We start from the raw sequence: 18,164 nt of genomic DNA, 5'->3' as shown, positions 1-18,164 counted from the left end.
AGATTGGGATTGTCCTCCCATAAATCGGGATGAGATGCTTAAAAGTTGTACAAGGCCATTCGGAGAGCTAGAAACTGTGAAATGCATGGCCGTGCTCGGATGAATCATAGGCTATGATTATCTGTTTATTTGATCAGTTGAACACTGAAACCGAGGAACACCTCTGGACATAATAAGGATGACAACTCTTACCTTATGTTCAAGAGCAAGCCTCGAGCGACAAAGGAATTAGGAAATGCACACTTGTCCCTAAGGACAAGTGGGAGACTGAAGGAAATAATGCCCTTGGTCCAAGTATGCATTCAATGTTAAGTCTAATAAATGCGGTTCAGTATTCATTAACAAGTTAATAATTCAGTGAGATCAAGTGAGCTGAATGCCTAGCTAGAGGCCGCTTCAGTTCAAGTGGAATTAATGATATTAATCCACAGCTTACTCTTGACTGAACCCGTAGGGTCACACAAATAGTACGTAAACGGATCAAGTATTTAATGGCATTAAATACTCCATCTATGGATATTCGGAATCGACGGATCTTGGTTTCAGTGGGAGCTAAGATCGTCACAAGCAAGAAATGAATACTCCGGAAACGATGATATTGCCGGAAACGGAAATATGGATCGTATCGGAAATATAAATATTATCCAAGTCGTAGATGTTGCCGGAAACGGAAACATGGTACGTATCGGAAAATATTATCGGAAATGGAAATATTGCCGGAATCGGAAATATTGCCGGAAACGGAAATATTGTCAGAAACGGAAATATTATCGGAATCGGAAAATAATTCCGGAAACGGAAATATTAAATATTTGTTCGAAACGGAAATTAATTCCGGAATCGAAAATATTAAATATTGTTCGTATCGGAAATGAATTCCGGAACCGGGAATTTAATCGGAAGCGTATCGTACGAATAAGCATCGGACGAGGCCTGCCGGACGAGGGCCCAGCACGAAGCCAGGCCATCGCCCAGCAAGCCACACGCATCCAACAACACGCCAATGCCTCGACCAGGCCCAGCGCAAGGCCAGTCCCAGCCAAGACTGGCGCGCGCGCACAAATGGGCTGCGGGCAGTGGGCCTGTGCGCCGTGCGCACAGCGTGGGCCGCAAGGCTTGCGCATGGGCGTACGATGCTCGTGCGGTGTGTGTTTACGTGCTATACGAATCCTAAAGCTATCGGGATTCGTGCATAGATTAAATCCTAATCCTAAAAGATTAAATTAATTATTTAGAGTTCTAATAGGATTCTAATTAATTAATTAGTATTCTAACAGGATTCGAAATCCTTTCCAAGGTTCTATAAATATATGCCTAGGGTCATAAATTTATACACGAGTTTTCAAGTATTCAAAGTGAGTTTTTGAGAGAAAAATTCAGTCACACATTTGCCTAAAAGTGCCGAAAATAATAGTACCTTAAGGGCGATTCTAGTTGGTCAATCTTAAGGCGGATCTGGACGTGATGTGGACTATCTACGGAGGGACGACACTTGGAGTCCTAAAGGCTTTTTCTTGTTCGGTTCGGGCACAGCTAGGGAAGGCACGCAACAAAGAGTATGCATCTAAACTATGCTAAATGATTATGTGTAAATAATATGTATTCCTGGCTTAATGGTTGTTTCCGCATGATTGATGAATTGTCATATGTATCATAACCTAACAGTACGCTGCAACAAGGGAAAAAAATTTCGCAAAATTCCAGACTTGTTGCAGCGTACAAATAAATGTACGTTGCAAAAAGTTGAGTCTTTTGCAGCGTACATATATATGTACGCTGCAACAAGTCCAAAATTTTGCCAATTTTTTGGCACTTGTTACAGCGTACATACATATGTACGCTGCAAAAAACCACTTTTAGCAGCGAACATTGTACGCTGCAACAAGTTCAGACCTATTGCAGGCCCCCCAGTCGCAGCATACGATGTACGCTGCAACAGGGGTCTAAAAGCCCGCTGCAATAAGGGTTTTTTCTACTAGTGGTTTCATTATTTTGATGATAGGAGGTGATTTCTAGTTGAGTGCTCGTTATTGCAAAGTGGCCCCTACGCTTAGGTATTCAAGGTACGTACAAGTCTAGGGCGACCACACCTTTTTGTCAATGACATTACATGATTGTTGATGATGTGAATTACATTATGTGGAATCATGTTTATTTTGGTGAACGAGCATGTGATTTGTGATGTTGGATTTATTGGATTAATTGTTGAACAAGCATGTTGGAATTATTATGAGTATGGATTTCATTGTCAATCATGTTGTTCAATATTTATGCATGTATGGTTTATTTCACATGCAAGGGATGGATTATTTATTTGTATGCTATTGTACGGGATGTCTAGCATACTTTGAGCCAATTATTCGTACTTCGTTGTACTATTTATTTTACCACATGTGAAGGGTTAGCTCACGTAAGCCACCGCACATGTAGGGTTCAGTTGGGAATATTATGTATGAAATGAATTAGGATTTGTCGTGCAAGGGCACAACCCTCATGTTAATGTGCATGATGTGGAGTCTCACCTTGGTGAGGAGGAACATGGTAGTAATATCACAAGTGTCTTTCCTTGTTGATCACAAGTCCTAAAGCATTTAAAATAAGATTGTTTTGGTTGTTGTTTATTAATTATATGTGTGCATGTTGGTGAGTCTTGAGTTCGCCTTAAATAAAATATTAATAAACGTAAAGTGCAACCGGAACAAGCTTCAAAACTCTTGGAACGTATATACCTTGAGTATGAACAATGGGGGAGTCTTGCCGGAAAGCTCGTACTCCTACTAATGATACAAGACGTTGTTTCATTTATATTATGCGCAGGAATTCCGTCGGTATGGCCTGACACTCGGTATGACCCGATTTTATTATTTATTATTTGGTGTATGGTTGGATTCCATCACCTTCTCCCTTTGTGGATATTCTTTTGGCCCGTTCGAAGCTTATTCTAATTAAATTGTGAGTCAAGAGTCGAGTCAAGAGTCGAGTCTTGTATTCATGATTGATTGATTATTATATGGCTTTTGCATGTTGATTAGTACTTAGTGAGTGATGCATATTTTAGTTTCATTCACTCTATATATGCTTGTAAGTACTCAGCTTTTGCTGACTACGTGTTTTGTGTGTTTTGGTCATGGCCTTCGCCTTAATGACCCTATGATGATCTATAATTTGCACTTGCATTGATGGGGAGTAGAATAAAATAGCAGGTTGGTAGATCGGAATCATGTGGCTTGGGATGATCGAGAGAGTTGCATGTTTTCGTATTTTGAACTATTTAACTTTACTTAAATTATGTTTGAAACGTTTGAATTCTTTATACTTTGGGTTTTGGGCCAGTATGGTTCCAAATTGTAGGAGGCCTCAATATTTCATTAATTATGGTTTTAAAAAGTTAGTTGACATTTAATTTCGCTGCGTAATTCTGGTAATAGCCTTAACCGTTATCACGGTGGCGGTAATGCTTTAGTAATTTTATGAAAGCAAGGAATTATTAGGGTGTTACAGAAGCCGAGTACATTGCTGCCTCAGAAGCAGCAAAGGAAGCTGTTTGGATTCAGAAGTTCATCGAAGAACTTGGGGTTGTCCCCTCCATTATAGGACCAGTGGCTTTGTATTGCGACAATAGCGGAGCCATTTCCCAGGCAAAGGAGCCTAGGAGCCACCAGAAGTCCAAGCACGTACTGCGACGATTTCATATACTTCGAGAAATCGTTGAAAGGATAGAAATCGAGATTTGCAAGGTTGGAACTTACGACAACGTCGCGGATCCATTGAGTAAACCATTGCCACAAGCGAAGCACAACGCACATGTAGCAACCATGGGAATCAAGCATATTGGAGAATGCCTTTGATTTTCTAAGTTTTCACTAGTAGAAAAAACCCTTATTGCAGCGGGCTTTTAGACCCCTATTGCAGCGTACATCGTATGCTGCAACTGGGGGGCCTGCAACAAGTCTGAACTTGTTGCAGCGTACAATGTTCGCTGAAAAATGTGGTTTTTTGCAGCGTACATATGTATGTACGCTGTAACAAGTGTCAAAAAATTGGCAAAATTTTGGACTTGTTGCAGGGTACATATGTATGTACGCTGCAAAAGACTCAACTTTTTGCCACGCTGCAACAAGTCTGGAATTTTGCGAAATTTTTTTCCCTTGTTGCAGCGTACAATATATATGTACGCTGCAACAAAGCACTTTTGGCGGGAAATTCTAATTTTGTTTAGGGATACCTAGAGTGCCTTGCACCAAATATAGAAACCTGTCAAAACAATAATAGAATAACGCAACCTGTATAACAAATATAAAAACAACAACTAGAGTTTTGTATATATCCCAAAACCAAAAGTGCACATACCGATACATTTAAATATATTTACGTTCCAATTTCAACGTACGCATACATTTTAACATAAAAGATTGTTCTATAACATCTAAACCAACTCGATCAAGCGCCCTCAGGTCAATAATAAATACTTGGTGGTAAAAAACTTCGCCCATTGCTCACGAACCACATCGATTTCCTCACTAGCATAAGGCGCAGTCCTCGGAGTATAGACCTTACAAAAACAAAAATTTGATGGAGCATTAGATTAAATGTCATTTTAGTCTAAATATGACATATAACGACCCAATGAGCCTTAAATGTGCATAAATAGATTGGAATGAGTATTGAAAACTTTAAAACTAAGCATATTAATCATGTAATAAGTTTGAAATATGTCCTTAGGTTCTTTAGTTCAAAGTTGGAACGAAAATGTCATTTTAGTCTAAATATGACTTATAACGACCCAATGAGCCTTAAATGTGCGTAAATAGATTGGAAGGAGTCTTGAGAACTTAAAACTAACCATATTAATCATGTAAAGGGTTTAAAATGAGTTTTTAGGTTCCTTAGTACAAGGGTAGGAGCGAAAATGTCTCATTTTAGCCTAAATATGACCTATAACGACCAAACAAGTCTCAAATATGCATAAATAGATCGGATTGAGTCTTGAAAAGTTCAAAATAATCATATGAATCATATAATAAGTTGGAAATTAGTTCCTAAGTTCGTTAGTTCAAAGTTGGGAGCAAAAATGTCATTTTAGCCTAAATATGACTTATAACGGCCAAAGAAGTCTCAAGTGTGCATAAATAGATTGGAATGAGTGTTGGAAACGTAAAACTAATCATATTAATCATGTAAAATGTTTAAAATGAGTCCTTATGTTCTTTAGTCAAAAATGGGAGCGAAAATGCCTTATTTTAGCCTAAATATGACCTATAACGACCAAACAAGTCTCAAATGTGCATAAATAGATTGGATTGAGTCTTGGAAACTTAAAAATAATCATATGAATCATGTAATAAGTTTGAAATGAGTTCTTAAGTTCGTTAGTTCAAAGTTGTGAGCGAAAATGTCATTTTAGCCTAAATATGAACTATAACGGCCAAACAAGTCTCAAATGTGCATAAATAGATTGGATTGAGCCTTGAAAAGTTAAAAATAATCATATGAATCATGTAGTAAGTTTGAAATGAGTTTTTAGGTTCGTTAGTTTAAAATTGGGAGCGAAAATGTAATTTTAGCCTAAATATGACCTATAATGGTCAAACAAGTCTCAAATCTGCATAAATAGATTGGAAAGAGCCTTGAAAACTTAAAACTAAGCATATTAATCATGTAAAGGGTTTAAAATGAGTCTTTAGGTTCTTTATTTCAAAGTTAGGAGCGAAAATGTAAACACAAGAATATAATACCTGAGATGCATTCAACTCTGGAAGACCTGGAGCGCCAAATCGACGAGGCAAAGTATTTCAAACCACCTGCATCTCGACTTCATGTCCCAACAAATGTTGATAAATATACCTGTACCAATTTACAGACTTAAAATATCAAGCAACAAAGTGAAAAGGAATACAATGCTTATAATTGCATGGAAATGCTGACATAAAGAGATGTAAAAGAATACCTAGTATTTTATAAACTACTACAACTATCAATACATCTTGTTCTCAAAAATCTAACCCTGTAGTTGACAATAAAATCAAGTAAATATGGGATAATCAAACTATAAAAGCAAAAAATTAAACAGGAGGGGCAAAAATTGCGTAAAAATCTAATCACAGGGCGATTTAAGGTCTACTTGAAATATCCGTAACAGACAGATCTTGGTAAACAGAAAAGGCATAGCCTTTAGAATTTCCGGTTTCCTTGTCCTGGACAAGATCAAAACCTCAAAGTGCTCCAAAGGATTCCAACAAATCTCTCACTTGAGCCTTAGTGAAGTAATAAGGAAGCTCACCAACAAATATCCTATCAGGACCCTCAAGACTCCCTGTAGAACCTGGTGTCAAGCCAACAGCAGCCAGGTTTAGGTTTGGATTAGGCTGACTCAGACCAAGTGTTGCAGCAAGTGATGGGTTGTAGTCACTGGGTCTCCTCACCTTGACTGGAGCCCCCTGCAATTGCAAGAGCGTAATATGTTACCAAGAGTAACTAGTGCCAAATAGAATCCCACATCCGTACCAGAAACAGCAGAACAATGGTGAACAACGAAGGCAAAAAATATACCTCAAATATAATACCATCTAGCGCCATAGGATTACTAGCTTCCTCAACCGATCTCATCTACACAAAAGCAAACTTTTTTTTCATGGTTTATATAGACATTTACAACAGCATCACCTGAACAAGCATAAGTTATGACAAGATTATTAAATTTTAAAAATAAAAATCTATACCAAAGCGCATCTGAAACTTTGCGCTCGTACCTGGTCCTGCAGTATTTCCTCTAATTGAGGCCATAACATGGCTGAAATAGATAGCCACAGTCTGCAACAATGATAAGCCAAGATTATTAGCAAATAATATGGTAGAATAGGATAACAAGGATTAACAACGTGAAAAATTGAAAATAATGAAGACGGAAAACCTGCTCATTAGCTCTGGGGGTAATCCTCCAACATAAACCCATCGAGCATGTCTAGTTGCCTGTAAATTTCATATCACTCATCAGATTTATAAAATATAAATTAATGATGCATGATTAATGAAATTCAATGAAGAAATAGCATCACAGTTAACCTGCTGAGTCATTGCTTGAACATGCATGATAGGAAGAGTTCCAAGAGGCAACTACAAAGCAAGAAAAGAAATTAACAACAGTGAAGGCAAATTAGTAAAAATGACACAATTAACAATTCATACCTGCCCTGACGTTAAAGGGAACATGTTAAAAAACATCCCAGGAACAGGAGTTGTCGTGATTGAACCTGTATTGGGTAAAAAGATGTCACGTCTCTATAAAAGCACCATACACATTAGTACAAAATCAAAGACCCGCATCCTTTTCAATTTTTTAAAGATGCTAACACACTTCCTTTTATATTTCTTTTAAGTAATAGTTGACACTATTTCTAGTGAAAAGTTCTCTATCTTTGCTAAAGATAATTAGATAAAAGTAGAAATTGCACAAGGCAGACCTATTTGCTGGGATTAATTTATAAAGATTACATAAACACGCATAAAGCGCCAGTTAAAGATGAACAAAACCCAACCCGAGAATTGGTTCTTCCTTGTACATTAAAGCTACAGAAGTCGGCTCACACCCAAAGTCAACACAGTGGGGCAAGTAGCCCAACATTACCTTCTTACAACAAACAAAGGACACAAACAAAAACAAACACCAAAAGACAAGAAGAAAGGAAAAACATCTTTCAGTTCCAGAGTTATTTGACTAAATAATAAAAACAGAAGAATAAAAAATTTACCGTCCATCTCCAAACACTCCACCATGTTTAATAAAGCAAATAAGAAGTGGAAGCTTACCCAATGAAAGCATGTAATTTGGTACGAAGTTTCCACACTAAAGCAAACAAAAACTAAGCAACAGTTAAAAACAAAAGTTTATGTCCGGCGTAAAGTAGATAACCAAACCTCCAACAGCGGGGGTTGTCATCATAGCAGTTGGTGGCGCAATGTCAAGTCCGCTGATCCTTTTACTGCTAGCAAACAATAACTTCAATAAGAAGACACGAGAATACGAGATACCATCAGGGATAATAACATATGTAACCATCAGTAACAAATCAGAGATGCCATCCTATGTTGAAGTTAAACCAAAATAAACATGATCACAAGGATATTCTATAGCATATTAAAATCTAAAAGCAGGGTTAGACAACCTTCAATCTCTTTGCTACAGGTGCAGGGGGGGTGAGGTCATTTGCAACCAAAAAAAAGAACTCCCTTCCCAGAACAATAGAGCAGCAGCAGAAGACAGTATTGGTTCTAAGAACTTGGTCACAAGTAATAAGAAATACTACACATGTAACTTAATCATCCTCAAGTGTATAGGACGGTACTACTTTCCATATATCATACGAGTACCTCATGATCATTTGACATAATTGTAATCTTGCAACCCAAAATCCCCAATCTATAAACATCAACAACTAACTTGAAAAACCTCAGTTCCAAAAGTAAAATGCAACCCAAAACACAGCTAATGAAATCAATGCTAATCATTTGAATAAAAACAAAAAAAAAAATCCACCATGTTCAAACTATATCAACAAGAACAAACAACAGTCAACTCAAGCCCTTGAAAAATCACATTTCAATAGTACAATGCAATTAACAACAGTCAACTTCACCTCCCCTGCTCCACCCCACCACCACCACCGCCACCACCACCACCACCATTCTCTGATTCCAACACCACCACATCTTTATCTATGAACAAACTCTAAAAACGAATTTAACAAACGAATTGAACAAACCCTAAAAACGAATTGAACAAACGCACAGAACCCTAAAAATGAATTGAACAAACCCTAATTCTTAAAACGAAAATCAGATAAACGAATTGAACAAAGATTACTAGCCGCGGTGAGGAGGTTGACGGAGAACAGGACGCGAGCAACTTTCTTTCTTGGAACCACCGACGTGAGCAAGCAAAGTTTTTCCTTGGAACCACCGGCCGAGCAAGCTAACAGGTGGCGGCTGGCGAGGAGGCCAGAACCACCGACGAGGAAGCTAGATTGACGATGGAGGGAAAGTTTTTTGTGCAGGGAAAGTTTTTTTTTAGGGGACGACGCATGGAAAGTGAAGGGAAGAAGAGGGAGATGAGCGCGAGAACAGAAACTTTCAGATGCTATTCAATGAATATTGGAATGAATTTTTTTTTAATCGGGCTATTGCAGGGGGCTTTAAAATGTACGCTGCAACAAAAACGGGCTATTGCAGGGGGCTTTTACAATGTACGCTGCAACAAAATCTTTTGCAGGGGGCAATTGATTTGTACGCTGCAACAACCCTTTAAAGAGTTTGACCCGCATTGACCTACTGGTTGTTGAAGTGTATTAATACATGTACGCTGCAACAAGGGGGCTGCAACAGGGGTTTTTTCTACTAGTGTTTGTTTTAGAACATCTGTTAGATCTTGTTAGATTCGTCTTAATACGTATTTTCAAAATATTAACTTTTTATAATTTTTGCGTGAAGGGAATTTAAGATATTGACGATCTAAACTGTGCATTGGCATGCGTGAAAGTGAGAAACGTTGCGAGTATTATGAACGGAGGAAGTATAATTTTGCACGCATCACGTGCATATAGACTAGTCTTTAGATAAGTTAGGGACAACCTTAAGAGAAAGCTACCCTAATTTTCAGTATTTTTTTTTCATTAAAAAAAAATCATCTATCTCAAGCAAGGTAGTACCAATTTTTATTAGGATTTTTTTATTTTTAAGAGAAGTCTCCAATAATTACATACGCTCAAGTGCTAGGGGCAAATAAGTAATTAACAAAAATAACAACCTTTATAAGTAGACAAAGCCTCTAAGGTAATATTGTCCAATATACGGAAGTTTCAAGGAAATTGAAATTGGACATAAGCTAGCCAAAACAAGGTGGGCCCACTGTCCTACATTTCTTAGGTAGAGGTTCGGGTGATGTGTCCTTATTAGTGCTCTCACTAGAAACTAGTACATTACCAACATTATCATCACTTGAAATATTACAATAATTTCTCTTGTGTGTTTTCTCATTGCTTGACAATTCTTGGATGAAATTGTAGCACTCTTCTACCTTAATCTGTCAACAAAATAATAAAAAAAATAATAAAAAAAATTAATAAAATTATTGACAATATAAACAAGGGATTTTTTATGATTAGGGTTTTTGTAAGCAAACCTTGTCAAGTTTGGAGGTAACCATGATATCATTTTGATGTTCTAGAGTAGTCCATAGTCCGACTTCTTTCAAAGTTTGCACCATAGTTGCTGCTGCTAATACTGATGGAACATAGCACAAAAACCTCGGATCTGCATTTTAAATCAGTTATTAGTACTCTGTATTTATTTTCAATAAAACACGTTAATGTAGTAGTAGAAGTGTACTTCGTAGTACACAGGGGCGGAACATCGGAGGAGGGCGGCGAGAGCCTCGACAACCCCCAAATTCCGAATTTTTTGAAAGCTAGTTTAAATATTTACAAATTTTAAAAGTAGGTAAATTTGCTTACTTGGTCCCCAAAATAAGGTACTTCGTATAATTTAGTTTTGACTTCTTACGTATAATTACTAGTCCCGCCTCTGGTAGTACATATTACTTCAGTACTTCATATAAGTACTGGTCGATTATAGAGCTGTCAAAAACTGATCCGACCCGAAAACCCGATCTGAACCGATCGAACCACGAACCGACCATTACCCGAAATTTTGATAGAACAGGTAACCCGACCCGACCTGTGCCAATCCGAAAAAACCAATAACCGACTTTAACCCAATGTTGTATGACCCGAACCCGAACCGGACAACCGACCGAAAGATGACCGATAACCGAATTAACCCTACCGATCAATGATCCAAACCCGATTCGATACCTGACCCGAAAATGACCTTAACCTGATTTTTACCACATAACTTGTTAGTGACTCGGACTTTGGAGTAAATATTTTACGCTTGAATATTTTGAGATGACCAAATCAGTTATTGACTCGATCTTAACCCGTATCCGAGAGTGAACCAGACCTGAATTTAACCGACACAAAAATTATTCAATTCGAACTTAACCCCACAACCGATTCAAACCCGACTATATAAGACCCAAACGCAAAATAGAACCGGACCCAAACCCGACTTGTACCCGAAATGGTAAAACAATCAGCCATAACCCGACCGAAAACCAACCTGGCCGAAAACAAACCCGACCGAACCCGACATACAACCGAGTAATAAAGTGACCCGACACGACCCGATCTGATCATGACCAGAAGCCCAAGATGACCCGACCCAGACCCGACGCCCTATTTTGACAGCTCTAGTCGACTAGGGAGTATTTTTTTTTTTTTTTGAGGGCAAGACTAGGGAGTATTAGTGTAGGGAGTAGTACATAGTACCCGAATAATAATACTTTTTAACTTTAACTAATTATTTACATTTCTCTCTCCCATAAGATGGGAGAGATTTTGGGACTTGTGGTTGTGGCTACTGCCTAGGGTAATAGGGTTCAGGTCAAAATTGATGCTTACCAAGAATAGAAGAGAGAATTAGGGTTTCACATCTTGTTAGAATTTTCCAATGAAAATGGGTCTTTAAGTTGAACTTCTTTACTAAATGTCCAAAGTAGGAAAGTGGGGTCACTGCATTCATTTTCCAATCAAGTGTTGAAAGAACTAAGAGCTCCATTTTCTGAATCACCTTTGCTTCAAATATCAGCTTGTGCTCTACCTACACCAATCACAAACACAATTATTAACAAAATTAATAGGAAATTCTTAAGATCATTTCGCTATAATTTATTGCGAGACATTAAAAAATCCGTTATCGTAAAAGTTTAAAATTATCACTAAAATAAAAGAGAATAGTCTTATTATTATTACGAGTCTGTCTCATACGAGAAATAAAAAAGGCAAGCGTTTATATTTCCTACCATTGAATTCAAGATAAAATCACGGGTCAATCATAAGTTTATTATTAGCAATTTAGATTGCTATATAATTGGAAAAAAGAAAACTTTGTCTACCCACTAGATAAATTACTCATTACCCACTAGTACCTTGACGGAGTAATAGAGAGTAGTGTTAGTGGCATTCACGTCAACTTTATTTACTTCACCCGTTGCGTAAATGTCGCACAATTTTGATTTTACCACCACTACGACTTTGAATCTCTTTAGTGATTTATACGTAAGAAAAATTATAGTCATATGAGATCATGTTAGGTTCGTAACGATATATATTTTCTAAATATCATTTTTATTTATTAAGTTAAGATATTAAGAGTCAAGATAATGTGATAATATAATATTTAAGGAATGAAAAGGTATTATTTTTTAACGTTTCGTGGAGGGTGTATCTACCTAGTGACACAGTGAGTAGATACAACAATGTCTGTTATACAGGGAGTAGATGTAGCAATGTCCGATACACAGAGTAATTAGTAAGAACTTACTTGGAAGTCTAGGAGAGAAGGAACATGAGTTTCTTCAACCTTGGAAGCCAAAGAAAGGCAAGCAACAGCAGCAAGATGGTTCATCCATGGAATGAACTCCCTTTGAAACCCAAAACTCAACATAAACCTATCAAAGTAATTAACACCCAAAAGTAGAGTAATTAAAGAGAAATTATGGTGAGAATTAACTCTAATCATCCACTCCAATCCCTCTCTCCTTGCTTCCATCAAAAACTCATTATTATCAACACCCAAATCACCCACATTAAATTGTGTCTTTTCCTCTTTAGAAAACAGAGCATTCAATTGCTCTTCATCATCCTCACAAAAATTCAACGAAGAAGAAGATGAAGAATCACATAAACACGATGACCCATCATTAGTATCATGATCGTAATCTAATTCATGATTAAAATCCCAACATTTTTCCTCACAATCAAGAAAATCAAAGAGGGAATTTTGATTTTGTTGTTGCTCTGTTTCTAAAGTGTTCATATTTTGGTGTGTGAATTTGAGAGAAAAGGAGGAGGGGGATTGCTCTTTATGTTAAGAAGAAGATTGAATTGGAGGGAACTCATGGTGGATGATGAATTGAAGAGAGAGAAAAAAGAGGGACCCTAAGAAATTAAAGTACGGGATTTATGACTTTTTTTAATTTTTATCTAAGCTTGTCCTTTATTTTGCCCTGTTTTTGATTTCATTTTCTCTGTTTTTATCTCCAATTTAATGTTTAACTCTAGCCCTACATCTTCAATTTCTTTTGTTTCTGTAACTAAAATTGCAATTCCAAGTATGAGTTGACAGCTCTTAAGATAATCGTCATCGTCTAATCGAAGCCCCAGTTTCAACTGTCTGTATTTTACGTACGTAGTAATTGTTATCTTTTGGATAAAAGTCTGTTTTCTTATACTTTTCAATTTTGACATTTGGTAGCATATGCGCGCTTTACTACTACTCGGTCTATTTTTATGTCTGGACATTGTAAAAGTGAGAGAGATTTAATGTCCATTTGAGAGAGTACGAGAGATTTAATAAAAACAACAAAATTTGATTAGTTAAAATTATCTCTTAATACGATTTTTGAAAGTTTGTTTTCTTATACTTCCTCGGTCCCTCTTTTCAATTTTGACAATTGGTAGCATACGCGCGATTTATCAACTATTCCCTCCCTCATTTTTTATTCTTTACGTTTGATATCATATACACGATTTAACAAGTACTACCTCCGTTCCTAAATGATTTATACGCTTACTATTTACACGGTAATGTGATGGTGGGGTAACAAATGAGAAAATGAGCGGTCATATAAATTGTGCAACAAAGTGAGTGGATTAACATTAATATTAAAGTATTGTGAGTGATTGAGTAAGTTATGGTGAAATCACATAATAAAATATTACAAATTGTATGTTTTAGTGGGCCAAATAAGGGTATAAATGTAAAAAATTTATGGTAAAAATGGAATAAAGTAGAGTGTAAAATCTTTCAGGAATTGACTAAAACAGAAAGCATAAAAAACTTTTAAGAACGGATATTGGAAAATATTTTATTATTTTTTATTTAAACAATGCAAATTACGTTTATTAATAATGATTTCAAGTCATGTTTAGGTATTGGGGAAGTGAGAGATATTTAATGCCCAAATGAGAAAGTATGAGAGTTTTGATGACCCAATAAATTTGATTGGTTAAAATAATCACATGGCATGACTTTTGACAAAATATAAGAACCATTTATGTTACAATATAAAATAAAATATTTCAAATGTAAAGACTAAAACGGAACACCCAAAACAGAATACGTAAAGAATAAAAAGTGACAGAGGGCTTAATTAATATGGATTGAGATATTTAAAATAATTTAAACAATGCACATTACAATTCATAACGCTTTCATTTTTATCAAGGCCTGACATTGGTAAAGTATGATAGATTTAACGTTTCAATGAGAAAGTGTGAGAAATTAAATGTCCCAATGAATTTAGTTGATTTTTTTAACAGAAATTTAATTGATTAAAATAACCACTTAACATAAATTTTGACAAAATATTAGAAGTATTTGTGTTATAATATAAAAGGGAATATTTACATTCAAAACAAAAATAAAAGAAAATATTTCAAACGTAGAGATTAAATGGGACAATCAAAACACAAGTTAAAAAAATTAAAGAGATCGGAGGGAATATTACAGATTTTCGGTGCTTTCTAATCGAATCAGTGAATTCCAAAGTGTTTCCATTGATATTATACAACGGGTGTGAAATGTGAATTACCCAAAAAATAAGGACAAATTATTTTTCAAAAGGTCTTGCGCGCACAAAGTATACAATAAATTTATTGTACATCAAGATAACTTTTACCCATTTTTCTGTAACTTTAACCTAGTTTTGATTAACTTTTATAATAGTACAAAAAAAGTTGATAGAAATAGTTAAATGATTAATTTTATACATTATTAGTAGTTTTGAAGAAATATGCTTAACTGAAATGAAAAAATTCATCACTAAAAAATAGATAACTTTTACCTATATACGCTTAACTTTTAAACATTTTGAGTTAACTTTAACTCCGGTGTACAATATTTATTGTACACCCTTTGTAAATAAGAATTTGTGATTATTTTTTACTATTTAAAAAAATCAAAATTTTATTTTTTACCATCAAAAAATTAAAACTTGTATTTTACCACCTAAAAAAAATTAAAACTTATTTTTTATCACCTGAAAACAGAAAAAATATGAAATTGTTATGTGGGGTTTACTAATTTAATTTTCCTCCAATTTAATACACTCCCTCTGCTATTTTCTTTAACTCCTTTACATTCCTCTCTTCATTTCCATTGAATTTTGTTAATTTTGTGAATTAATGAGAGAGAAAATCAGGTGAATTCATAAAAAAAAATGAAGTAGGGAAAGAGAAGGGTGTTAAATACATGAAATTGTGGAAGAAGAGAAAATATTAGATATGTTACCATTATTGTGTCCCTCCACATAACGGTTTGTCTATTTTTTCCATTTTTAGGTAGTAACACTACAAAAATATGTATCTTTAACGACAACTTAATTGCGACGGGGCTAACAACCAAACAAAGGCGTGAACAACCGTCGCAAATTTCTTTTATGACGGGTTAACGACGAGATTTTCCATTAACAACAACCCTTTTTATGACGGGTTCGCGACAGGAATCCCGTCATTAATCAACGATTATTGGCCTTTAACGGCGGGATTTTCTTTCGTTAGTGGTACAATTTTTTGTAGTGTAAAAAATAAGTTTTAAATTTTTTTTAGGTGGTAAAATACAAATTTTATTTTTTTAGGTGATAAAAAACAAAATTTCAATTTCTTTAGGTGGTAAAAATAATTTGTCCTAAAGATAATCAACAATCAATTCAATGTTGAATAAAAAGTCACCTACTCCCTCCGTCCCGGAATACTCGGCCCGGTTTGACCGGCACAGAGTTTAAGGGACTTGAATTGACTTATTTAATTTAATAGGTAGTAGTTGATAGTGATATTATTTTAATATAGTTAGTGGGAGGTGAGTTAAGAGGTGGGGTTGGGGGAGAGTAGGGGTTGAATTTTTAATTATTTTTTGTATGGAGTAGGGGGTAGTTGGGTTAATAGTGGTGGAGTGAGAAATAATATAATATTGTTAGAATATTTTCATTTTTAGAAATAGGTCAAGTATTAAGGGACGGCCCGATAAGAAAAACAGGTCAAGTATTCTGGAACGGAGGGAGTATTTTTTACTCATCATGTTGTTCTCTATACGGGAAAAAAATATCACTCTTCAACGTATGGTGGGTGTAATTAAGAATTCACCTAAAAATAATCAATAGTCATTCTGATGTTAAAAGGTCACCTATCTATTTTATAATGATAATGTTTTTCTCTTTACAAAAAAAGTAAAATATAAAATAGTACCCCTTACAAATCATTTCTCGTCTATAAAAATAACAATATACTCCATAACCTTTTAATAAGTTACCCCTGTAAAAAACAGTTTCCTAAATGATAAACCTTATTAGGGATGGAAATATCCAGTAATGATTCATTAATCCGATCACCAGCTATAATTAAACGGATGAAACACAACCGGAAGTAGTAAATGTAATTTCTAATAAATTATACGAAGGGAATAACATATAAATATAATCAAAACTAGTTAAAACTTACTAAGACATATAAATATAATTAAAACTAGTTATAAATAGAATGGAATGAAAACCCTTTGTTTAAGAATGTTGTTTGGTTTATCCATTCTCCTCCCCTCTCTCTCTCCTAAGTAAGATAATAAATAAAAAATACAAATATAAAAAATAAAAAATAAATAATAAAAAATAAAAAATAAATAATAAATAATAAATAATAAATAATAAATAATAAATAATAAATAATAAATAATAAATAATAAATAATAAATAATAAATAATAAATAATAAATAATAAATAATAAATAATAAATAATAAATAATAAATAATAAATAATAAATAATAAATAATAAATAATAAATAATAAATAATAAATAATAAATAATAATAATAATAATAATAAATAATATTGTTACTAATTATTTATTATTCATAATTGATGATTGATTATTAATTATTATTTATTTATTATTTAATATTAGTTATTAATTATTAATTATTAATTATTAATTATTAATTATTAATTATTAATTATTAATTATTAATTATTAATTATTAATTATTAATTATTAATTATTAATTATTAATTATTAATTATTAATTATTATTTATAGAGAGTGGTCAAGGACTCAAGGGAAAGGGAATGACAAACCTTGGGGGGTGGTAGGGTATCATTGTAGAGGGATTTGGGGTAAGTGAAAAAGAAAATAGGGTAAAGGGAATGACAAAAACCACCAAACAAACAACTACAAATGGAATGAAACCCCATCATTCCCTTTCCCTTTCCTGAAAATCCCCAACCAAACGCCCCCTTAGTTTAAAGTATCCCTAATAAGGAACACTAATATGGGGCGTTGTGTAGTAAAAATTATTGTACATATAAAGATAATCAACACTAGTTATATATGGAGAATAATATTTCAAAGTTTGTGTGTGAAATTAAGATTTGATAATACTACGTACGTAGTAAAAGTTGTTCAATATAATCACACGAACAAAAGAAAAAACGTTAATATATTTGAGTGAGCTAAGAGCATCAATATTAGCTATCTCTTAGCCCCCTCTTAATTTTTCTCTTTCTTTAAGAGTTAGCTCTTAGATAAAATGTGGTAACTCTTAGCCCCCTCTTATTTAGAGGTTGATTGAGACATCCTCTAAATAAGAGGTAGCTCTTAGAAATAAAAGTGGGGTTGAGGTGGAGGTTTGTGTTTGTTTTGTGATTTTTATTTTCTTTTTAAAAAGAAAAAATATGTAAAAATGTAGTTAAGAGGTAGTAAATAAGAGATAGTCTATTTCTTGGGTTTTTTATGGATAACTCTTATTAAGAGATGGTGGTGATGTGAATGAGAGAAGGGACTAAGAAGGGACAAATAAGAGTTACCTTATAATTGATGCTCTAACTAGCTAAGTCGCACTCGTCTTTATATTTTATATGTACTGAAAGTAGTATTGATCGTCATTTTAATACTCCATAAAAGTATAAATGTACAACAGTAATCTGGTCTGTATAACATATTAACGTTATGTCATGTCAAATGAGTAATCAGATATGACTATATACGGCGTAGTTTTCTTAGA

General features: G+C 34.5%; 2 protein-coding genes across 2 annotated transcripts; both read right to left on the bottom strand.

Annotated features, from left to right (window-relative positions):
- Window positions 1–5,730: 5,730 nt before the first annotated feature.
- On the bottom strand, window positions 5,731–9,531 carry LOC130470564 (splicing factor U2af large subunit B-like). The gene is made up of 7 exons (XM_056840896.1): window positions 7,186–9,531; window positions 7,063–7,113; window positions 6,911–6,969; window positions 6,750–6,810; window positions 6,550–6,606; window positions 6,281–6,437; window positions 5,731–5,844 (listed from the first exon to the last, which is right to left on the bottom strand). Exons 1-7 carry the CDS (start codon window positions 7,219–7,221, stop codon window positions 5,747–5,749), a joined length of 519 nt encoding a protein of 172 aa, XP_056696874.1. The 5' UTR covers window positions 7,222–9,531; the 3' UTR covers window positions 5,731–5,746.
- A 154-nt stretch (window positions 9,532–9,685) lies between these two features.
- On the bottom strand, window positions 9,686–13,098 carry LOC110780569 (cyclin-D3-1). Its single transcript, XM_021984934.2, has 4 exons — window positions 12,436–13,098; window positions 11,514–11,712; window positions 10,175–10,305; window positions 9,686–10,075 (listed from the first exon to the last, which is right to left on the bottom strand). Exons 1-4 carry the CDS (start codon window positions 12,928–12,930, stop codon window positions 9,878–9,880), a joined length of 1,023 nt encoding a protein of 340 aa, XP_021840626.1. The 5' UTR covers window positions 12,931–13,098; the 3' UTR covers window positions 9,686–9,877.
- Between the last annotated feature and the right edge of the window lie 5,066 nt (window positions 13,099–18,164).

This window comes from Spinacia oleracea, chromosome 3 (genome assembly GCF_020520425.1).
Source record: "Spinacia oleracea cultivar Varoflay chromosome 3, BTI_SOV_V1, whole genome shotgun sequence".
Classification (NCBI taxonomy): domain Eukaryota; kingdom Viridiplantae; phylum Streptophyta; class Magnoliopsida; order Caryophyllales; family Amaranthaceae; genus Spinacia; species Spinacia oleracea.
Note: the sequence above shows the minus strand (reverse complement) of the source record. Positions and strands in the feature narration are given on the sequence as shown.